Source organism: Aspergillus melleus (assembly GCF_016097325.1).
Source record: "Aspergillus melleus strain CBS 546.65 chromosome Unknown contig3, whole genome shotgun sequence".
In the NCBI taxonomy this organism is placed as follows: Eukaryota; Fungi; Ascomycota; class Eurotiomycetes; order Eurotiales; family Aspergillaceae; genus Aspergillus; species Aspergillus melleus.
In genome coordinates, this window is record NW_025763372.1 from 4427451 (window position 1) to 4449444 (window position 21994).

The 21994-nt window shown below is 46.5% G+C and overlaps 10 protein-coding genes across 10 annotated transcripts; 5 read left to right on the top strand and 5 right to left on the bottom strand.

The window, feature by feature from the left end:
- Window positions 1-5345: 5345 nt before the first annotated feature.
- On the top strand, window positions 5346-7030 carry LDX57_006565 (putative C2H2 finger domain protein; the record flags this gene model as incomplete). Its single annotated transcript, XM_046088279.1, has 2 exons — window positions 5346-5455; window positions 5512-7030. The coding sequence occupies 2 exons, from the start codon at window positions 5346-5348 to the stop codon at window positions 7028-7030; spliced, it is 1629 nt and encodes a 542-aa protein (XP_045944249.1).
- A 205-nt stretch (window positions 7031-7235) lies between these two features.
- On the bottom strand, window positions 7236-9112 carry SQS1 (putative R3H and G-patch domain protein; the record flags this gene model as incomplete). Its single annotated transcript, XM_046088280.1, has 2 exons — window positions 7236-7683; window positions 7743-9112. 2 exons carry the CDS (start codon window positions 9110-9112, stop codon window positions 7236-7238), a joined length of 1818 nt encoding a protein of 605 aa, XP_045944250.1.
- A 767-nt stretch (window positions 9113-9879) lies between these two features.
- ATG4 (cysteine protease ATG4) lies at window positions 9880-11340 on the top strand (the record flags this gene model as incomplete). Its single annotated transcript, XM_046088281.1, has 4 exons — window positions 9880-10036; window positions 10113-10406; window positions 10456-10909; window positions 10980-11340. The coding sequence occupies 4 exons, from the start codon at window positions 9880-9882 to the stop codon at window positions 11338-11340; spliced, it is 1266 nt and encodes a 421-aa protein (XP_045944251.1).
- Window positions 11341-11717: 377 nt separating this feature from the next.
- On the bottom strand, window positions 11718-12261 carry HTB1 (histone H2B family protein; the record flags this gene model as incomplete). Its single annotated transcript, XM_046088282.1, has 3 exons — window positions 11718-11896; window positions 11956-12027; window positions 12087-12261. 3 exons carry the CDS (start codon window positions 12259-12261, stop codon window positions 11718-11720), a joined length of 426 nt encoding a protein of 141 aa, XP_045944252.1.
- A 657-nt stretch (window positions 12262-12918) lies between these two features.
- Window positions 12919-13523, top strand: HTA1 (histone H2A; the record flags this gene model as incomplete). The annotated part of the gene is made up of 4 exons (XM_046088283.1): window positions 12919-12971; window positions 13057-13145; window positions 13198-13401; window positions 13465-13523. 4 exons carry the CDS (start codon window positions 12919-12921, stop codon window positions 13521-13523), a joined length of 405 nt encoding a protein of 134 aa, XP_045944253.1.
- A 438-nt stretch (window positions 13524-13961) lies between these two features.
- On the bottom strand, window positions 13962-14517 carry LDX57_006570 (NADH dehydrogenase [ubiquinone] 1 beta subcomplex subunit 9; the record flags this gene model as incomplete). The annotated part of the gene is made up of 5 exons (XM_046088284.1): window positions 13962-13981; window positions 14033-14074; window positions 14135-14213; window positions 14285-14417; window positions 14498-14517. 5 exons carry the CDS (start codon window positions 14515-14517, stop codon window positions 13962-13964), a joined length of 294 nt encoding a protein of 97 aa, XP_045944254.1.
- Window positions 14518-14990: 473 nt separating this feature from the next.
- KGD2 (putative dihydrolipoamide succinyltransferase) lies at window positions 14991-17096 on the top strand (the record flags this gene model as incomplete). The annotated part of the gene is made up of 11 exons (XM_046088285.1): window positions 14991-15175; window positions 15280-15332; window positions 15386-15457; window positions 15540-15595; window positions 15675-16019; window positions 16089-16481; window positions 16551-16610; window positions 16672-16726; window positions 16799-16866; window positions 16918-16989; window positions 17052-17096. The coding sequence occupies 11 exons, from the start codon at window positions 14991-14993 to the stop codon at window positions 17094-17096; spliced, it is 1404 nt and encodes a 467-aa protein (XP_045944255.1).
- Window positions 17097-17326: 230 nt separating this feature from the next.
- On the bottom strand, window positions 17327-17905 carry LDX57_006572 (uncharacterized protein; the record flags this gene model as incomplete). The annotated part of the gene is made up of 1 exon (XM_046088286.1): window positions 17327-17905. One exon carries the CDS (start codon window positions 17903-17905, stop codon window positions 17327-17329), a length of 579 nt encoding a protein of 192 aa, XP_045944256.1.
- Window positions 17906-18677: 772 nt separating this feature from the next.
- Window positions 18678-19846, top strand: LDX57_006573 (protein-L-isoaspartate O-methyltransferase). The gene is made up of 2 exons (XM_046088287.1): window positions 18678-19033; window positions 19124-19846. Exons 1-2 carry the CDS (start codon window positions 18875-18877, stop codon window positions 19748-19750), a joined length of 786 nt encoding a protein of 261 aa, XP_045944257.1. The 5' UTR covers window positions 18678-18874; the 3' UTR covers window positions 19751-19846.
- Window positions 19847-21980, bottom strand: LDX57_006574 (DnaJ and TPR domain protein). The gene is made up of 2 exons (XM_046088288.1): window positions 20658-21980; window positions 19847-20599 (listed from the first exon to the last, which is right to left on the bottom strand). Exons 1-2 carry the CDS (start codon window positions 21627-21629, stop codon window positions 20009-20011), a joined length of 1563 nt encoding a protein of 520 aa, XP_045944258.1. The 5' UTR covers window positions 21630-21980; the 3' UTR covers window positions 19847-20008.
- Window positions 21981-21994: the final 14 nt, after the last annotated feature.

The window sequence follows — 21994 nt, forward strand, 5'->3', positions numbered from 1 at the left end:
ATAAATAAAAAATTGGAATTATTATATATATAAAGATGTTTTAACAAAATATAAATTGATACATTTCGAGAAATATATATATATATATATATTAATTTGATTTATTATATTAACGATAAAAAAATGATCTATGTAAATAACAAAAATCAATTGATTCAATTTAATCAAATAATATATTTTATATAAAATTCAGACAAAATAAAACATTTCTAACTTGATAAATCAATAATTTCGTTTATTATAGTGAGAATGTGATTGAAAAACAATATGAATTTAATAAAATATTTCAAAAAAATTTAAAAAGATCTGTTGAAAAATAAAACAATAAATCTCAAATAAAAATCAGAAACATATAAAATAAAACAATGATTAATTTGTTAAATATTAATTATATATAAAATTTAATTTGTTTTATTTTTATTTATTCAAAGATTATTTTTTTAAAATTTAATTCTATCTAAAAATCTACAATTATATATGTAAATAAAATATTTAATATTATAATTTAATATTACACAAAATATACAAATCACAAGATTTTATATATTTATATTGTTTAATTACCCACAAATATTTAAAAATAATCTATAAATATTATTTGATTACTCGTTATCCACACATGAATAAACAAATCCTATCCATTATCCGCCAAGAAATGGATAATGGGTTATCCGTTTGGGTAGATCTGCGGGTCCTGGCGAGGTCTATTGAACAATATAAAGACTTTAATTTTTTATTATATTTTAATCTTTTTAAAATAATATTTTATAATTATTCCAAAAAGTCTTCAAAATTCTATAAAATATATAATAATAAAAATGATCGAAATTTATAATTAAAAAAATTAATAAAACATTTTATATTTATATTAAAATATCAAAACAAATACAATTGTTTAATTAATAATTAAAAATAATTATTTTATTTAAGAAAACAAATTTGTTATCAAAAATCTTCAAAACAATAATATTAAAATTTTCAAAAATTTTATAGCTTGGCCAATTCAACAATAATGTAATTAAATGATTTAAATGATAAAATTAAAAATTGTATATCTTTTTTATATAACAATTTAATCAATTAATTCCTTTTTATTAATGAACATTTTTTTCATTGTATTTATATTTATTTTTACATTTAAATTATGATGTATTCAAAATTATTTCAATATATCTGATATCTTTAATTAAGAGAATTAAGTATCCGAATAAGAATCAATCCTTTGTAGGGCTTCCCCTTACAATTTGATAGTAATTATATCTTATTTAATAATTAATTTTATAACATTTTTTTTAGTTCCTTAATAATTCTTGATTAAAATTGATTTTTTAATTTTAATTTAATTTATAATAATTATTATCTTATAAATTATTGATAAATTTCTTTTAATTTCTAATAAAAATCTTTCTTTGATTATATAAAGTTTTTATTCATATTTAAAATCTATATAAAGTTATAAAAAATTTTTATTTTGATTTATCTTTCAATTAACTTTTTATAATTTATATATTTAAAATTTTAATATATTTATCTTGCTTTACAAAGATCCGAAAGAGAGAGAAGATTAAAATAATTAGATTTATTTTAAATTGATTTGTTTGATTTATTTAATACAATCTAAATATTATATTATTATATTATAAAAGAAAGATTTCAAATGAACTACAAGATTTATTATTAACTAATAATATAGTGATATATTTTAAATGTATTTATTTAAAATGAAAGAGTTAAATAATAGAAAAATTATGTAATAATTTATGAAAAAATCTAATAAAAGACAAATTTGTTTATGATTTATAATTAAGCAATTTTTTTATAAAGAAGAAAGAGACTTCTCTAACAGAAGATTCTAAAACTTTTATATATTAATAAAATCTGATTAGATATAAGAATCTTTTATCTTTTATTTAGAATTGTTTATAAAGAATATCAGAGTTATCAGAATAATCCTTTGCTTAATCAGAATCTTTTCTAAGATTCTTCTAGGCAGACAGTCAGTCATGTCGCGTGCGGGGTCGTGACAAATATATTTAATATTTATAATTAAATATTATAAAAAAATAATTAATTTCTTATTGATAATTAATTAGTTTGCGATTTTGAACTTTTAATTAAATTCTAAAATAAATTAAAATAAATAGTTAAAAGAATTTTTATATTATTTTATTTAATAAGAACATTATCCATTAAATTTTATAATATTATATTTTTTATTTTTATAATATATTATTTAAATCATAAAAATTTTATAATATATATCTAAATAAATTAAAATTATTATAATAACTGATTAATTAATTTGTTATTATAATTAATAATAAATTTTTAAATAAATATAATAATAATAATTTATTAATTTAATCTTTTTATAAGAAGATATTATTATATTTTAATTTAATTAAATATATAATATAATTAATTATCTATTTAAAAAAATCTGAAAAAAAAATTTGATTAAAAGATTATTTTAATAAATTAAGAGAAAAACTTTAATTTTTTTATGGATAATTTTAAATAAATAATAAAAGATTCTTATATTTAATCAAATTTCATTAATATATAAAAGTTTTAAAATCTTTTATTAAATATTTTCTTTTCTTTTTATAAAAAAATTACTTGATTATAAGTTATAAATAAACTTGTTTTTTAATAAGCTTCTTTGTAGACCGTCACACCAAAGGCCTCCGGTGACAGATTGTCCGTAAATATCACTTCTGCATCTCACCAAATGATAACGACGATGGCCGGTAAGCGACTGCAACAGAGATTTTATCATTTAAATAATAAAGTATTTTGATAAATTGATTGAGAATCTTTATATAGAGCAATATATAGTCAAGTTTGGGGATTTAATATTTTAGATTTTTAATAGTTGAACCGGTAACTATCCCACAGATGTATCAAAGGTGGAAGGTGGTAGAAGCGCACTTGGCATCGACCATCACAGAGAGTAAGAGATAAAAGAGGAAGGATATATGTTTGTTCTGCGCAGCGAGGCGAGTGATGGAAATATATTTCTATAATACTAACTTTTCAAGTCTCTGTATAACTTACTAGTAGTTTAATCGGGTACTGACCAGAAATCTATGTCCATGTGTTGGTCCGTACTCGACAAACCCAAATGATCACTACCGTAGACGCGGTTTTTTCCACCATTCTAATCGCTGGGATATTCATCCCTGATATTACTTACGAATGTCCGACTTCCTTCATCCCATCGCTTGAAATACTTCCCCGCCACCGCGAAAAGAGATGGCGGCAAATCTGACGCACGAGGAAATATGATATCAACATTTTCCTCCGCCACATACCGAACAGTACCGTCTTCAAAACTGTGTGTTGGTCAGCACGCAGCGAATGATTGCACAGGCTGGATGAGCATACAGGACATGATAAAAAATCTGTTGTCTTTCTCCGCCCAAGCGAGCAACCCAGTGTTCACTAGCATCCAACTCCACGTCCCATCCTGTGATGACAGCCCTGTATTCATAGCGTCGATGTCGAAGTAACTGGCCAATCCGATATTTTATATTACCGGCATAAGAGGTACGTCTCTTTTTCTGTTTTGGCAACTCATCTACAGCTCGCATGACATGTAAATTTTCCAGAATATGTTCATGTTCTACCATCCCGTGGAAGAGCGGCGCAATATATCGCTCAACAAGGAGCGTGTCGAAAGGAAACTCTGTAGCGAACAATTCCATCAACCAGGGCAGATGATGCCTTAACCACCCCGGCTGGGACGGGTGAGAAAGCAACATTGCCGACCAAAGCGCAGCGTAGGTAGCGCTAGCAACATCAACCGAAGTTACTATATCGGAGCGACGAGACATGCGCTGGACCGAATTTAATATGTTCTTGCTGCACCGCAAAACGATATCAGATGTCGAAGATTCACCCAGGAGTGCTGCTCGTTCAACAGGCGAGGCGCCCAAGAAGTTCAACTGACTCTCGAGGTCTGCAACTGGTGTCTCCCTGTCCGAGCGAAACGGGTCCATGTAAATCGGGTCGCCCTCGATTCCATCCAGTGCGTTGCCGTCCATGTCGAAACCATGCGGAGGCTGAACGATAACATGCACATGAAAAGGAAACCCACAAGGTCGCGCACGCAGACCAAGTCTTTCGGCAACATAACAATATATAGTTGCTGATACCAGCGGCAGTGAATTATGGCCCGGTTCATTCAGAGCAACTCCCAAAAAGTTGTGCTCCAGACAATGGTACTCCCGGCCTGGTTCGATGCCGGTTAAATTACCTTGCCTCAAATGGGATGCGATGACCCTAGCCTTATCACGAGGCGTGTATTGGTCAATGTCGGGATTTTGTACAAAAACAACAGCGGATATCCCGTCCAGCTTGCGCTTTATCTGTCGCCCGACATTAGAACCGCACGGATTTTTTCATATGCGGGAACTTACCTCTTCCATACTCCCATAGCCACTTTCTGGAATAAAAAGGTCAAAGGCACCTAGTGCGCGCTCTAGTGGAACATTCTCATTGTTGCCGAGTTTACTCCATTCCGGTACAGCAATGCTTCGATGGAGGCTCGCCAGGAGTGACTGGGAAAAGTATCTTCAAGTGGACCAGGCTTGTTAATTTTCAACGAAACAGGGCGCAGCTGGAAGAACCAAAGGGAAAGGCGGCAAACCTTCTTGCTAGATAGTCGCCTTCATCCTCTGTTGCCGAGACATTTCGCAAAAGAGCGTCTTTGGCATCACAACCATAATGGAGTATCGAACGGAATTTCTCAATCCTGCCAGTCTGCGTAGCCAGGATACTATCCAGGATTTCGCAAGTTGAACGGTCGGCTAAATACCTTGATACATAAAGAGCCTTCCAGTTCACCGCGGACAAAGGACCCGTAAGTTTTTGTGTCAGGTCATGTCGAGAATCCCAGAACTTGAAATAAGTTTTGCAGTATAACCTCCACAGCACGGGCTCATTGGTACTGTATCTGAATCGGCGAGCAGTCCGTTCCAAGGCGGCGCAAGAGCAAGGGTGGCAGTAGCATAGAATGTTGTGGAGTATTTCTTGAGGAAGACTGTCAAGCGACAAAACCATTCCGATGCATTCATCTGACAATTGGAATGATGGCTGATAGATAAATGCGGCTCCTCACCAAGAGGAGATGCGTATCAAAGGGACTGCCACCTGAAAATCTAGAACGAGAGTCGAGGCGGCGGGAGTTCATACTTCACAGCTCCAAACTACTCCGTAGTAACCGACCCAAAATTTCCCGCTCACTGCGACCAACTGCCTGAGACCAAGTTTCTCGACCAAAATTTGCCACGAACGTCCACCACCCAAGTTTCTACAGGCCCGTATAGTTATTTGCCGGACACATGGGGCAATCTCAATCCACTAGAAGCAATGACGCCGGCAACCCAACAGAGGGCAACAAGGCAGATTATTACGAGCTCCTGCGAGTGGATTTAGATGCCACCGGGGAGGAGTAAGCCCAACTGCTTATCCCAATTTGTCATGCGAGGTGTTGCTAATCATTACCAGAATAAAAAAGGCATATAAGAAGAGAGCCCTGGAGTTACACCCTGATCGAAATTATGGCAACGTGGAAGAAGCTACGGAACTTTTTGCAGAAGTTCAGTCCGCTTACGAAGTTCTCTCGGATCCCCAAGAGCGTGCCTGGTATGATTCGCACCGACAGGTTTTCCTGGGGGGCCATGGACAACCCGAAGATGCAGGCCATTCCTACAATACCCGTATGACAACATCAGACGACCTTTTCCAACTATTCACAAAATTCAACCCCCGGATGGATTTTAGTGACTCCCCCGATGGATTTTTTGGAGGACTGCGGGACACCTTCACTCGACTAGCCACAGAGGAACGAGCAGCCTGCAAATGGGAGAACGTTGACATGATAGAGTATCCGACATTCGGGTTTCAGAATGACAGCTTCGAAGATGTGGTGCGGCCGTTCTATTCTGTATGGGCTTCTTTTTCCACCAAGAAGTCCTTCGCATGGAAGGATGTCTATCGCTATTCCGAAGCACCCGATCGGCGTGTTCGTAGATTGATGGAGAAAGAAAACAAGCGTCTCCGTGAAGATGGCATTCGTGAGTTCAACGGAGCTGTTCGAGCGTTCGTGGCTTTTGTTAGGAAGCGCGACCCTCGGTACCAATACAATGCTCAGAGCGAATCCCAACGGCAGGAGAGTCTCCGCCAGTCAACCGCCGCGCAGGCTGCCCGATCAAGAGCAGCAAATTCGGCAAAACTACGTGACCATGTCCAACAAGACTGGTCTAGATCAGAGTATCCCGACGAGGACCATCCTGACACGTCAGAGGAAGAGGTGGAACACTTTGAATGTATTGTGTGCAACAAGAAGTTTAAGAGCCAGAAACAAGTTGAGGCACATGAACGTAGCAAGAAACACCTGAAGGCCGTCAAACAACTTCGTTGGGAAATGAGAGCACAAAACGAAGAACTTGATCTAGAAGGGGTACCTGATGACATCTCTCTGCAGTCAGACAAAGACATTCCGAGTGTCACAGCAATCAGATCCCAAAGCGAAATCAGGTCCAACCCCGACGGTCAATCATTAGACCCGGCGGTTAATCCCAGTTCAAGGCACGGCCCTGGAAAAACTTTGAAGGAAGATGAGCTCAGCGATTATCCCCCTCAATCGTCAACGAGCCCAGAAAATCATCCAAGCTCTGGCGGCGAGGATGACTACGTGCCGAGAGAGTTCATTGAAACTAGGCTAGGTCATTCGAGTACATCTGACATGGGTGATTTCCAGGGTAACGAGATGGGGACACTATCCCAGGATTTATTGGATTGCAAACTCGAAGATGAGCCACGGCTAAATGGGAAAAAACCTGGCAAGGCTAAGCAGCGGCGCGCTCAAAAAGCCCAGCGCTCGACTAATCAAACTGGGGGTATCAAGTGTGCTTCATGCAATTCCACGTTTCCATCCAGAACTCAGTTGTTTTCCCATCTTAAGGAGTCAAACCACGCTCAGCCACCTTCTACCGTCAAAAGACCTCGAAGGAGGAAACCATAGTTCGCACAATCAAGTTCGACCTAGATTGCAGGGGATCTAGGAGCATGTACAAAAGCAGCAATTTGCGAGTACTCACTCTCGCGTGGACAATCGTTATTTAGACCTATGAAATGGACTACACAGCCACGTAAACAAACCCAAAAGCGAGTCCATGTGCCACGGATGATTTCAAAATATGCCCGAGAGATCCTGATTAGATATCAAGTTACCCCAAACCAGCCTTGGAGTTCTTGACCACGTGTGCAACTGGCAAAAGGATTCCTTTGTTGTTAGAAGCCCCAAGAGCAGTGCCTGTGCTCCATCCCATTTTTTCTAGCATGGCTCTCCCTTTATTCTCAACACCTATTTCAGGCGCGGATGCGCCAACAATGTCGCCATCCATGTAAGAAACGGAGCCTCCAGGCTGGCCACGCCGAGATTTAGAGATTTTGGCGACGTTTTGTTTCGTGGGCCTGGACTTGAAACTCCCCGCTGATAGTATTCTGTTTATTTGTAAAACGGTCTTCTCGCTGTATTCTGGGGTGCGTGAAGTTTTGTGCAGAATCGGAAATCGCGAGGCCCCTTTCCCCCGTGACTTTGAGATCAGGGATAGAACATTCGCCAGATCGTGTATTACCTTCCTACGCTGCTTCGGCATGGGAGGGAGAGGCAGGCTGAATTTCCCATCTTTGTTAACCGCTTGCCGCGTTGTGTATGGAGCAAAAGTACATACCTATTTCGTGGTGTGAGAAGGAATGTGTGTATTTCTGTTCTCAACTCTTCAGGTCCAATGCCATTTGCGTACTTGATGGTCAGATCTGCGTTGTCTATTTTCCGGCCTAGCAGACCCCTAGAGCGAAGTTCTTCTCGCTTTTGCTTTCTCGTTTTCTTCTTTTCCCGATCATTTTGCCATGCTCTAACCAATTCCATCTCAAGCTCGGGATCGGAGAGCTCAAAATCGGGAACATGGCGCTTGGCTTTCGATTTTTTTCGAAGACTGGGTCTGTCGAAATCCATGATATCAAATCCATAATAAGGGTCCGATTCTAAGGCATCGGCGAATGCAGTTGCTGAGGCGAATTTATTTCCCAATTTTTTGGCAAGCCTCTGCTGGGTCAGGTTCCTCTGGCCTCGATCCTGTAAGGACAACTCCTCCAGAATATCTAATTCATCGAGATCCACATCAAACTCACTGTCGTAGGAGTTGCTTGACTGGCTTTCCATATCATCTAGAGCGTCTGTGCTTTGGCGCTTGGGGGTTGTAGAGGTCTGCGATCTTTCCATGTCCTCTTCGTCCTCAGGGCGATACACGTCATCCATGTTTGATATGTAGTCGGTGAAGATGTCAAATTCACCATCAAAGATATTGTCTGCATATTGTTTCTCGGGCTGCTGTTTTTCCGTGTCCGTGCATTCGCTGCTATCCTTGGTTGAATTTGCCTCTGCAACTGACGTTTCCTGACAGTTATCCAGAGCCGGTGGTGTATCATTGGCGGACATTTCAGCAGATGCTGTTGCAGGCGGCTTGCTGGCATTTTGACTTTTTCTCCTTGTCGAATCCTGAGAGTTGATACGTATTTCCGTATGGTCATCTAAAAGACGCGTGCTAGGTGCACTCCACTTTTTTCGGCCGTGGAACACTATTTCATCTTCGCTGGACTCATCCGATACGATATTAGTGATTGGATCTGCCATTCCCGTCTCCGGAGCAGCTTCGCCGATTAGGTCGATGAGAAACGGTGTGCCATCGTCCGTTATATTCGAGTCTATCGTTTGTGCAGGCGTAGTAGTCGCGCTTTCTATCACAGGCTGCGGTTCGTCGATTGTCCTGTTGACGCTTGGGGTCTGGTGTGGCAACTCGGGGTCCGTCGGTTGTAATGCCCCTGCGCTGACAAACTGCACTGCTTGGTGGCGGAGAAGAGAGCCAGGGCGCCATAGGTTGCGCCCTCCTGTGTTCCGTGCTTCTTCGTGCATGGTAAGGTGGGCTGCAGTAGAATGGCTGGTGAGGTGAGCCTGGTGTCGTCCATTGCGCAGGACAACATCGACGGGCGTTGTCCTGTTTCGTTTCTTATCCAGGGCCCTGCCCTTCTTGGTGCGGGGCATTTTGGTGGCTGTTTTTTGTCCTCGTTTCCTTTTTTCGGGGTGAGAGTAGGAAATTCTGTACTCGATTCTCCCGGTGGCCCAATTGGGGATCCCGGGTTGGTGTGGTCAGTAGGGAACTCGGGCCTGTGTCGGGATTAACGAAGGTAGAACCGTAGGATGTCAGCAGGTGAGACCGGTTGGTTCGTATTTCTGCCGGCAGGCGGTGGGTCGGTTCACTTTACATGTATGGTGATCGGATCAACCAGCTTCCAGTACATACTGTAGTCTGTAGGGCTTAAGGGGAGAGGACAGAAAGGATCATTTCAAATTTTGGGTATCTTAACTCAGAGCGCAGTTAGTTACAAGAGCGGGGTTTCGATGCTTCTGCATGCCCTTTTTGTAGGTGGGATAAATCGCGATTCACCGATGATTACGCGCTGCTGTTAATGACGTCTATTCCCCTTGAGGGTCTCGGCCTCGTGACCGCCGGCACGGTGATGACCCCCTCCCTCTCACTGGTCCCTCACTATTCTTTGGCCTTGGGGGGGGGTTACTGTGCTTTTCCGTGACTGTGCTTGATTCCTGATTCCGGCACTTCTCTTGCTCTTGTTGCTTTCCTCGGGTGGTCGCTTTGTGTCAGTATAACGCCACCTTCACGGAGTAATATATATTTCTAGTCACTACCTACGGAGGTACTGTACACCATCTCCACCAACCGAGTATTATCACGCCGTAGCCAGGAATATACGTCATCCAGGCAGCACATTGTATCCGCGAGAAACGTGAATATGAATAATGTCGACATAGGGCGATGTGGCAAGCGTATCGTCCAATATTTATGGGACCCCGAACCTAGGAACGACGAGGATCCAGATGCCGTGATCTGGTGCCTAGGGACAGCGTACTCTCCTGGCCAGGAAAACGCCTCGCCACAGCCGAAGTCCAGTAAGTCTGGATAGTAACACCCACACGATCTACTGCAGCCGGCAAGAAGGGTCACTGACATATGCGGACTGGATAGGTCTGGACAGATCAAATCAGTCCAAGTCATCCAATCAAGATACAGCCCATGGCTGGCCCGAGGGGTTCCTACAGGACTTTGAGTCGAGGATTTGGATGACATATCGATCGAACTTCACCCCCATACCTAAAGTCGACAGTCCCGATGCTAAACCCGGAATGACACTGTCCGTACGACTAAGAAGCCAGCTGATGGAACCGGAGGGGTTTACTTGCGACACTGGATGGGGCTGCATGATCAGATCTGGTCAGAGCCTCCTGGCCAATACTCTATTGATCTTGCTTCTGGGCCGCGGTATGTGGTTAACAACGTACAAATGTCTACGGAACTGATAGCGTGCCAGACTGGCGCCGAGGAAAAGGAACCGATGAAGAAGTTCAATTGTTGAGGCTATTTGCCGATCATCCAGATGCCCCATTGTCGATACACAGATTTGTCGAACACGGGGCTCAATCTTGCGGCAAATACCCCGGGCAATGGTTTGGGCCTTCGGCAACCGCCAAATGCATCGAGTATGCTTTCTCCCGGCCCCAACAGCAATTGAATGGGAGGGCTAAGAAGCAAAACAGGTTCCTATCCGATCGATGCGAAGATCTGAAGCTTAAGGTCTATGTCAGCAACGAAAGCTCCGATATTCATGAAGATAGCCTCTTGAAAGTAGCCCGAGCTAATTCGGGTACTTTCCAACCGACGCTGATACTCGTAGGAACGAGGCTCGGAATAGACCACATCACGCCAGTTTATTGGGAAGCCCTTAAGGCTTCATTGCAACTACCCCAATCAGTAGGGATCGCAGGGTAAGCATCGACCCGCTAATACTTCAAGTGAAGCACACGGACGAAATGCTGACGTATCTCCCGTGACTAGCGGACGCCCAGCAGCATCCCATTATTTCGTTGGCGTCCAAGGTTCAAACTTCTTCTACCTTGATCCCCACAGCACCCGCCCTGCTGTTCCTCACCACGAGATTCAAGTGCCCTACTCGAGTGAGGAAACCGAGACATATCATAGCCGTAGACTGCGGCGGATTCACATCACGGACATGGACCCAAGTATGCTCATAGGCTTCCTGGTCCAGAATGAGGAGGATTGGCAAGACCTGAAGGGTCGCGTCGTGTCAGTGCAAGGAAAGCCGATCGTCCGTGTTCTCGAGGGAACGAAACCCGATATTTATCAGGGAAGACAAGAAGCGCTCGATGAAGTGGAATCGCTCGATGAAGCTGAATAGACACCAGGGACAAAATGATCCGATATCAACTCTTTTGTAACTCCTCGATCGCTCTAGACTAGTTAGCATCACCAAATTCATACCTGTACAGGGGACCATGATTTTGAAAGTGAGTTCGAATTCCTAAGAGGCCGGCTGCAGCCATAAAACCCCAGAGAACCGTGTTATGTTACACCGCGTTCACGTCTCGAATAAAACCATAAAAAACATTTGGCCCAAAGGGAAAATAAAATAAAAGCCATCCCATGACACATTAGAAAATCCCACGAACACCCTGTGACCCACCAACCTCAAAACCACGGTTGATAAGAGGCAATAAAAGAAAACAATCCTGCGCACAAAACAAAAGGAAAAAAAGAAGCAACCCCAGCGATAACTTATTTGGCAGAAGAAGAGTACTTCGTCACGGCCTTCGTGCCCTCCGAGACGGCGTGCTTGGCCAGTTCACCGGGCAGAATGAGCCTCACAGAGGTCTGGATCTCCCTTGACGAGATGGTGGATTTCTTGTTGTAAGCAGCCAGCTTGGAGGCCTCGGTAGCCACACGCTCGAAGATGTCTATGGAAATCATCAGTGCACTGCTAAATCAGACAGATAAGAGGGAGGGCAAGACCAACCGTTGACGAAGGAGTTCAAGATGGACATGGCGCGAGTGGAGATACCAGTATCGGGGTGAACCTGCTTGAGCACTGCACATTTCGTTAGCCTCATGTAACTGACACCGGATGATCTGCATTCCAAAACGTACCCTTGTAGATGTAGGAAGAGTAGGTCTCCTTTCTGGTCTTTCCACGCTTCTTCTTCTCGCCAGAGGCAGCGGCGGCGGTCTTCTTGCCGGCTTCCTTCTTCTCAGCGGGGGCCTTGCCGCCAGCGGGGGCCTTGCCACCGGTGCTGGGCTTCTTCTCAGCGGCTTTGGGAGGCATTTTTGTCAGTTGGTAAAATGAGGTGGATGGAAAGAGGTTGTTGAAGGTGAGAGAGTGGTAGAAACGGTTAACGTCGAGCGTAGATGGTGGATGATGGAGATGGAATGGACAGGAGGATAAGAAAGTTGGAGACGCGGTGACGAGGGAGACGCGCTACTTATACCGGCGTGCCAAAGCCCAGTTGATCCTGAGGTGCACAAAAGAAGCGGAATTTCAATACGGTAAGGGAGGCGTATGATCTGTATGATTAAGGGGGGCGGGACGCGTCGCCGGCCATAGAAAATCGGGTAGGATCACGCCAAGGTTACCGTACGGGTCCGTACGGCCGGGACGGGGAGGCACGGCTAGCCCGATGTGGGCGACCCGCATACCGCGAAGGCTGGGAATCAAAGCAGCGACCGCGCTGCCAAGCGGTGGGAGCGCCGGATCCTGATCTATCTGGTGATTGGTCAGCCCCGCTAAGCGAGAGGGTGATCTGAAGAGCGTCTAGCCGGCCCAACGTCACCCTCGGCGCGTCGTTATAAATGTCCTTTGCTCCCTCGCGCTGGCCATTTATCTTCGACACCCTATCCTAACCATTACCATCTGCCTCTCTTCGCCCAACGCGTATTTCATCACTCTCCCATCTCTTCAACCCTTTCATACCCACCCGCAAAAATGACTGGAGGCAAATCTGGAGGCAAGGCTAGCGGCAGCAAGAACGCGCAATCGTACAGTCCCCACCCCCTCTGCGATCTCTGGTGTCTTTGACATCTTTTTTTTGGAGTTTCTTATCTAACCGATTCATCTGCACAGGCGTTCCTCCAAGGCTGGTCTCGCGTTCCCCGTCGGACGTGTCCACCGTCTTCTCCGCAAGGGTAACTACGCCCAGCGTGTTGGTGCTGGTAAGTTTTGCTCTTATCGACTGGTCGTCGAATGCGTTCTGATCGCGTTTAGGTGCCCCTGTCTATCTTGCCGCCGTGCTTGAATACCTTGCTGCTGAGATTCTGGAGTTGGCCGGTAACGCCGCTCGCGACAACAAGAAGACTCGTATCATTCCCCGTCATCTGCAGCTCGCCATCCGCAACGATGAGGAACTGAACAAGCTCCTCGGTCACGTCACCATTGCACAGGGTGGTGTTCTGCCCAACATCCACCAAAGTAAGTTTCAATCTGCCATCGGTTCCCCACAAGGAGGCCGTGATGCTAACCCCGCTTTCTCAGACCTTCTGCCCAAGAAGACCCCCAAGGCCGGCAAGGGTGGTGCTAGCCAGGAGCTGTGAGCTGTTTTCTTTTCATGTTTGGGATTTGTCTTTCGGCGCGGTTTGGTTTTCATTGATGTGATAACGGGGTTCTGGACTGGGCACCTTTATGGCTCTGCGTTTCTGTTCTAATTTTTATGGTTGTACATTATGTCTACGGACATGGAATGATACCGGCACTTCTTACGGATCGAGGCCTAGGAGACAGTCACATTCTGGCTGTCATCCACGGAATGATAAGATTATGTGTTTTCAAACCCGATTTATCGATTGTGTAGAGCTTTCGTATATTGCTTTTCCAAGTCCAATTCGGCCTGGTTTTCTGCTACGAGAGAGCAATTCTCATACTACGGTTCCGCCAAGGATGGTTCGTTTGTGAGATCAATCCACTCATTTCGATTTCACTTGTAAACTAGGTATTGCACAGTGGGTTTGGTTCGCATCTACTCCGGAGTACGATTAATGGCTGCCCGAGGCATCTTATGCCGGTGTTAGTTCAAACTTTGCAAATGGTTCGACAGTTGACGTACAGGGCAGTATGCGTGCAGGGAGGTTTCGCTCATATTTATTGCCTAGAAAGATGATCAGTATCCGATCTCAGATCATGGCTTTGGAAAAGGTCGAAAACATACCACCAGGGGCAGTGGGCGCTCTGTAGGGATCGGGATGTTTCCAGGTCTCTAGCAGTTTCTCGGTCTCACGCAGGAGCACCTTGGAGGAGATGTAGCCATTAGCAAGGTTGCGCGGAAAGCAATTGGCTATGGAAGAGAGTTTAAGCCCACCTTTTGCTGGCGAGGATCGCGCACATCCTTGTTTGCCTCGAAGAGTGACCGGATGTATACTGCCTGTCCGCGCCACAGCTGCCTGTGAACTGCCCAGTCAAGCGCAAGCTTTAGCGACCGACGATAGAGAGAACTGCGCAAGTAAAAGCAGTAGTGATAATAATTAGTTCCTTGTTCATTGCAGATTCGCCATTGTTTTCATAGTCAACGTACGTGACAGCGCTGGTAGACATAATGAACGGGCTGGAGCCGAGTGGAGGATTTTTGACGACAGTTGATTTTTGTTTTTTCCCGGTGGTCAGGTAGCTGTATAGACAGGTATTGCCAATCCTGCCGCCGACTGCTTATCGCTCAATTGCGGTGGTGCTTCCCAGATGCTACCTTAGGAGTCTCTTGTCTTTGCCGGACGAGGAATTGCCCGGGCGGTGTTTCCGGTCCACTTGAATAACGTAATAACAATACTCCGGCCGTCATTCGCCGGGTGCAGGACTCCAGGCGTGCAGGGAAATTCCGGTAGTTTCGGCCCGGTTTGGGAGCTCCCAAGTCTTGTCATCCATCCTCTTCTTCTTCGTTCATTTCGCTGCCCTGTAACAACGGCAAAGTTTTGTTTTTGCTACAAGCTCACCTACCACCCAAATCCAACATTAGCTGGGTTACTCTCGACCTCCGTTCCTTTGCGCATTGATTCCAGCGAATCCTGGTCATCATGGCTTCTCGATTACCACTTCCCCGTCTGCCCGAACAGCGCCTCAGGGCAATCCCTCGGGTCGCCCATGGCACTCGCTACCTCAGTACTGTTGGCCGCAGGAATATCACCTCGCCTGCACTCTGCAGGCATCTCAACCGGTCCAACAGATCCTCCACCAGCCCACTGCAAGTTCCCGTCTCGGGGTAAGACCATCCTTTCTCTTTTGCGACTTTTTCCATCAGGAGGGGGTAATTATGAGAGGGTTATGGAGAAGGCGAAACAATGCATTTGAGCTGACACGCTCCAGAGCTCCGCGGTTCGATCTCGGATTCTTTGGACGCCACCAGGTCCGGACTTATGGTAAAACGCTCGCCTTTCTCTTCGCGAAATATAGCTAGCTAACTGCAGACCAGCGGACTCCGTTGTCAAGGTTCCTCAGATGGCAGAATCAATCACGGAGGGTACATTGAAACAATTCTCGAAACGTATGGTTATAAGGAACCCCCTCCACCAAATGCTTCTTTCTTTCTATGCTATTGCCGAGCCGTGTATTTACTTGTCTTCAAGAGGTTGGCGATTATGTCGAACGTGACGAAGAGATAGCGACGATTGAGACGGACAAGGTAAGCAATCCGTGCATGGAGCCAGTTCCAGTTATGTGGCATGGCTGCATTGGGTGTAGCACTTGCTCACAAGCAACAGATCGATGTTTCCGTCAACGCACCTGAATCGGGCACAATCAAGGAACTCCTTGTGAACGAGGAAGATACTGTGACCGTCGGCCAGGAACTTGCCAAGCTGGAACTGGGTGGTGCCCCTGAAGGGAAGAAGGACGAACCTTCCCAGGAAAAGAAAGAACCTGCCGCTGAAAAGCCCAAGGCACCAGCCGAGCCTGCGCAAGAGACGAAATCAACAGAGAAACCCCCTTCTTCGGAAAAGCCCGCGGCTCCTGCATCTGAGAGCAACAAGAAGCCCACGTCCGAAGCCTCTCAGCCTCCGGCTTCTGAGGCAGCCAAGGCCAGTCCTGGCGGTCGTGAGGAACGACGGGTGCGTATTCCCTTGGCCCTTTAGCAGTGGTCATTTTGCATGCATGCTAACTTGCAGTCCACTCCACAGGTCAAGATGAACAGAATGAGATTGCGCATTGCCGAGCGCTTGAAGCAGTCCCAGAACACCGCCGCCTCGCTTACTACTTTCAATGAGGTCGACATGTCATCTCTTATGGACTTCCGGAAACTATACAAGGATGATGTCCTCAAGAAAACTGGCGTGAAACTTGGCTTTATGAGCGCCTTCTCCCGTGCCTGTGTTTTGGCCATGAAAGACGTTCCTGCTGTTAATGCATCCATTGAGGGCCCTAACGGCGGTGATACCATTGTGTACCGCGACTACGTGGACATTAGTGTGGCTGTCGCTACCGAAAAGGGTCTGGTCACCCCTGTGGTGCGGAACGCCGAGGCTATGGATCTCGTTGGTATTGAGAAGGCCATTGCGGATCTCGGTAAAAAGGTCTGTGACGGAGATGAGCCATTCTAGGAAACCATTCTAGGGATCGCGCTAATGACCGAATTCTTACAGGCCCGCGATAACAAGCTTACGATCGAAGATATGGCCGGTGGTTCTTTCACTATCAGCAATGTAAGCCAACCTACTCGTGACGGCTTGGTGGTTTGACTGAACCCGCACTAACCTCATATAGGGCGGCGTTTTCGGTTCCCTGATGGGCACGCCGATTATCAATCTGCCCCAGACAGGTATGAGAGCCCCGTCGCATGAGTTCTGTGGATTCCAGTCTGACCTTTCCCCTTCTCTTTTCTTTTCTCTAGCTGTTCTTGGACTGCATGCGATCAAAGACAAGCCCGTCGTGGTCAATGGCAAAATTGAAATTCGCCCCGTATGTTGTTCCGGCCCCTCGAGCTTAGCCTACCTCTAACACCACAGCTAGATGATGTACCTTGCTCTCACTTATGACCATCGTCTTCTGGATGGCCGGGAGGCGGTTACGTTCCTCGTTAAGGTTTGTGAAATGCCTCACTTGAATGCTTTGGGGGTTCTATGTACTGATCACTTCAACCACAGATCAAGGAGTATATCGAGGACCCTCGTCGCATGTTGCTCGGCTAAATGCAACAACGAAACCCTGTTTGGTCCATGTGGTATGTGTCTACAAATAATGACCAACCTCTCTGTTCTGTTCTGGGCCATGTCGGGTCTTCATGTACATTATCAGCCTGTGGATAGGGGCAATGTGGAGAGAGGGCGAGATAGAAGGGAAATGAAAAACCATATACACCTGCTTTATGCCACCCTAAGGGACTTCAATCGAGAGTATGCATGTTACACAAGGCCATATATCATCTAAATCCCACTCGTTCCTTTAACTGTTTCGTTTCAGCGCGACTTAGTCCCTGGAGTTGGCCTCGCTCGAGCTGAACGAGTACTGGGGCGTCCAATCCTTCTATCAGGTTGGACAGAAAATCAACCATCGCATCCTGGATGGTCGGCAGGGGCATTTCCCGAGACGACGATTCTACCTGGCCAGCCAGCGTGCTTCCCATCGGCGGTGACCAGTAATTTGCCATGTCGATGCCCACTTGTCTCATCAGGACCGTATTGAGGTTGTCGACAGCTTTGAGAAGTTCTTGATCGAGGTTCTCCGATGTCCTTCTCTCAGACACTGGTATTGCTTCGAGGGCGGCCTGCATGATTAGCCGCGCCGTTATTCGTCTTTGCATTCCACGATTGATTTGACTATGTGCGTTGTTGCAAAGTAGTATGAATTGGGTTACGATTTCGGGGAGGGCGGGTGGCCTGCCACGGTCATACGCATCCTCCCGTTTCGGGCAGACTTGCCAATGTCCAGCAAAAGAACGTGCCTCCACAGAAGAGGGCGATTGCGCCGTGGGCCAGTCATAGCGAAGGAAGTTGCGCATGAAATCAAAAACCTGGAGTTTCGTGCGGAGATCATCGGGGATTGACTCGGTGTCTTGGAAAGTCAATAAAAAGGCTGTGCCAGCTTGGGCGGTTAGTGTGATCCGCCGGCAAACTGTTTTCCGTGCAAGGGATCTATTCGGGTGCATACTATTGATCATATCTTGCGACCAAATGACGCTTTCCACCTCTCTGGTGTATAGCAGGCTACTTATAGCGGTGCACAATATGTAGTCCAGGATCATCAGATCCACTTCGGATTGGGTGTTTGGGTCCGCTCTGGGACAATCCATTGTAAACTGGAGTAAACCACAGTGGGAATCATGGCCCAGGAGGAGATTTTGTTCGGCAATCAGCCAATGACTCGGGGAGGGTAGGAGGAAGAGAGGCCGGCAATCCTCTACCAGGTGCTTTTTTGGCTCTTCACGAGTTGTTGCGCTCCGAGAGAAGTGCGTGAGTGATGAGTCAGCGGGCGTTCGGGCGCGGCGACGGGCTTTTCTGCGTCATGACGTCAGACCCGCGTTATCGCAGCGTCGTGAGGGGAAAAAGTCGATGGCACTCAGTAGTATTGTGTATATATGTATATATGCTGATGCATGTGTTTGCCAGATGGATATTCTCGGTTCTGCTTTATGCTCGCCGTTAGTATGTGACGGAGAATGACTCGGGTTCGAATATAAATGTCTATCTATATACGGCTTACCTCTTGTCCATAAGTCGGGGTCTCTATATATATATATATACCAAGTACGGAGCACGTAGGCTCATATAACCCCCCGCCTCCTCCACAGGGCCACGTGATGCAGTAGTAATTGACATGTCGTCATCAAGGCGCATTACCTTCAAGCAACGGATTGTCTTCTTTGTTTGACCTGCCACTACACATACTAGCTGCAGCAACGGCTTAACCCACGCTATATCCATCCTCTAGTAACCTCCACGCCCACTCCCACAACGCAAGTCGCCGTCGTATGCCTAAGAGGCCCAGGACAACACCGATACTCGGAGCCCTAAGGAGATTCATATCTATGGCTTGGTATTGCTCAGGCTCAACCAATACGGAGTTGATCGAGAATCTCTCCAAGACGGGACTAATTAAAAATGAAAGAGTGAAGAAGGCGATGATGGGGGTAAGAGAGCATCACCCCTTGAAACCAGCAGACCATACACCGAATGCCGTCAATTGCCAGTCAGCCGAGGTTCTGATCTCTAGAAACCAGGTCGATCGAGCCCATTACGCGCCCTCGAGGCCCTACTCGGACTCACCACAGCCCATAGGCCATGGCGCCACAATATCAGCCCCCCACATGCATGGCCACGCTTGCGAGCACCTCATTGAATACCTCAAACCGGGCTCGCGCGTCCTGGACATAGGTTCTGGCTCCGGATATCTAACACACGTCCTCGCCAACCTGGTGGCGGGGCCTTCGTCCCAGGACGGCACCAATGGCCAGGTCGTTGGCCTAGAACACATACCGGAACTGGTGGATCTGGCTGCGAGTAATATGCGCAAGTCCGACCAAGGTCGAGAGTATCTCGATAGCGGCGTGGTCAAATTTGTCACAGCCGATGGGCGCCTGGGATGGCAAGAAAGCGCCCCATACGATGCCATCCACGTCGGCGCAGCGGCAGCGACTCTTCACCCCGTACTGGTCGAGCAGCTCCGTGCGCCGGGACGAATGTTCATCCCTGTAGACACGGAGAACGATGGAGGCCTTCTTGGCAATCTCGGCTCAAGTGGAGGCCAATTTATCTGGGTAGTGGACAAAAAGGCCGATGGGTCGGTTCATAAGGAAAAGGTGTTTCCCGTTAGCTACGTGCCATTGACCGACCGTCCCCGGACATGACCCCCCCCTCGCTCTGTCTTCTTTTGTTTGATTGTACGCGTATGGCAAGAAGGGGAGAATGAACAAAACTACAGTTGATCATTTTACCTCAGGCAGCCTGTGAATCATAGTATCATGCTTTACACTGTATTCTTCGGCAAACTATAGTCGTTGGAAAGGGGACAAGTAAGAAGGCACGAACCAAGGGTAAAAGTGTACACGACCATCCCGCCCAGCCTCTCGCCAACAATTCATACATATGTATAAACGTAGGGGATACTAGCGAAAAGGGAAGCCACCGGGAAAATTGAATCCCTGGCCCGAGAACTTGAACTGTGGCCCACCACCTTGCTGGAAGAAGAATTGCTGCCCGCCCGAGCCGAATGGATTCCCTTGGAACGGATGCCCCCTTTGAGATTCGTGGTCATTCGGGTCATCCCCGCTATCGTAGCGCGCCCTCAACTCAGGGTCGGATAGGACCTCGTACGCCTCGTTGATGGAGGCCATCTTCTTTTCAGCTTCCTCCTTTGTGACGCCCTGAGAGACAGCCTTATCAGGATGGTGTTGCTTGGTTAGCTGGCGATAGGCTCGCTTGATTGTGCGCTCATCAGCGTCCCGACTGACAGCCAGGACCTTGTAGTAGTCTTTTTGCTTCGAGCGTTTTAGCAATACCTGGGCCTGTTGCAACATCTGTTGGACATCCTTGGAGCCGGGGTGGTGCTCCTTGGCGGTGTTTAACATGCGAATAGCGTCCTCAAAGCGCTCGTCGTCGATAGCGGCCTGACTGCGGAACAATAGCGCTGGCAGTGAGTTGGGATTTGACTCAAGCGCCTCGGAGCAGTACGGGGTTGCCCGCTTGAACAAGCGTGCCTGAGATTGCATGTTAGCTGGTGCTGTTGCCATGTGTGTGCTCGAGAGGACCACAAACCTCGCGGTAGGCATCACAAGTCTGTTCTACCAATGACGCATAGAGATTGTCGGGAGCCGTGCGATGAATATGTCCGGTCTCCCTCCCAAGCGCCACGTCCTCCTTCACATCCCCAAGAAGGCCACTTTCATCCCCTACACCGACAAGCAGATTGATGGCATTGTTGAACTTGCGCGAATTAAACGCATCCTGTAGCTTCTGTAGTCGCTTGAGTAGGCTTCTTTCAGTTCGGTAGAGGCGGTTGCACGGTTTTGAATCGGGGTCGGAGTGAAGGCATTTTCGAATCTGTGCGATCCCCCGCTCGCTGTCTCCCAGCGAATAGAACAGCATCGAGGATATTTGTAGATGCGGCTCAACCAAACCGGGTGAAATTAGCAGTACGTGGGCTAGATCGCTAATCCCTTCTTCTATCTCACCCTTCTCAAACCGGCAATGCGCCCGAGTCTGTCGCAATCCCAGGGAGCCGCTCGCCTTCAGAACGGCCACGTTTGCTTGATTGATGCAGGCGTCCCAGTCGCCATGCTCCTCTGCCTGGTGCGCCTGAAGTGCCGCATCCCGCGCATCCTGCAGTTCTTGATAGTCCGGAGACGATTGCTTGCCGGCCTGCTCCAGATCAGCCAGGGCACCGGTCCAGTCAGCAGAGTTGGCCCGAAGACGGGCGCGTTGTAAGAGAGCGCTTTCGAAGTCCGGCTTCAATTGTAGAACACGGTCAAAATCGCCGAGGGCCTGCGAGCTTTTCCCCAGTGATAAGTACGCGGCACCCCGCTGGAAGATTGTAAGGTAGTTAGTGGGATCCCTTGAGACCGCTGCGTCGAAGTATAGCAAAGCCTCACGGGGTGAGCCACTGGCGAGATTAGTCTTCGCAGAAGCGACCAGTGATGCCAGGGGGGTGTCTGGCGGGATTTGCGAAGGGGTTAGGCCATGGACAGCCGACAGGAAGGCAAGAAAGGTGGTCAAAGAAACAAGCATCATGAGTGAAGTCCCCTAGATTTGCGACGTTAAGGAAAGTTTTAGAGGAAGTCGAACATAGCAATTAATTATGTTAAGCGAGCAGATTGATGGCGGAGAGGTCGTTTGGTGAGCAAGAGAAAACGAGCGAGAAGAGAGAGAACTGGCAAAGTGTTTACATGACCTTGGCTAAGGTGGCCGTTTATGATGGAGGGCGCCGAAGTATAGAAGGCCGTCGCGAGTCCCCGAAGGAGGCAGTCTGGCCTTTACCGTCCCATACGACCTTACCGTATCGTAACGACAGGCCACGTGATCGGCCCTGCGGCCGGAGTCCCGACACGCCTGTTGCTCGCCTCCCCTCGGGACATCGTCCTACGATGTTTTCTTCG

What these genes read in the sequence shown, in the direction of transcription:
- LDX57_006573 (XM_046088287.1), top strand. Translation starts at nt 18,875, where the DNA reads ATGCCTAAGAGGCCCAGGACAACACCGATACTCGGAGCCCTAAGGAGA. An exon ending in TGAAGAAGGCGATGATGGGG is followed by an intron (nt 19,034 to 19,123) that starts GTAAGAGAGCAT and finishes TCTAGAAACCAG; the next exon opens with GTCGATCGAGCCCATTACGC.
- LDX57_006574 (XM_046088288.1), bottom strand. Translation starts at nt 21,629, where the DNA reads ATGATGCTTGTTTCTTTGACCACCTTTCTTGCCTTCCTGTCGGCTGTC. An exon ending in CTTGTGATGCCTACCGCGAG is followed by an intron (nt 20,600 to 20,657) that starts GTTTGTGGTCCT and finishes ATGCAATCTCAG; the next exon opens with GCACGCTTGTTCAAGCGGGC.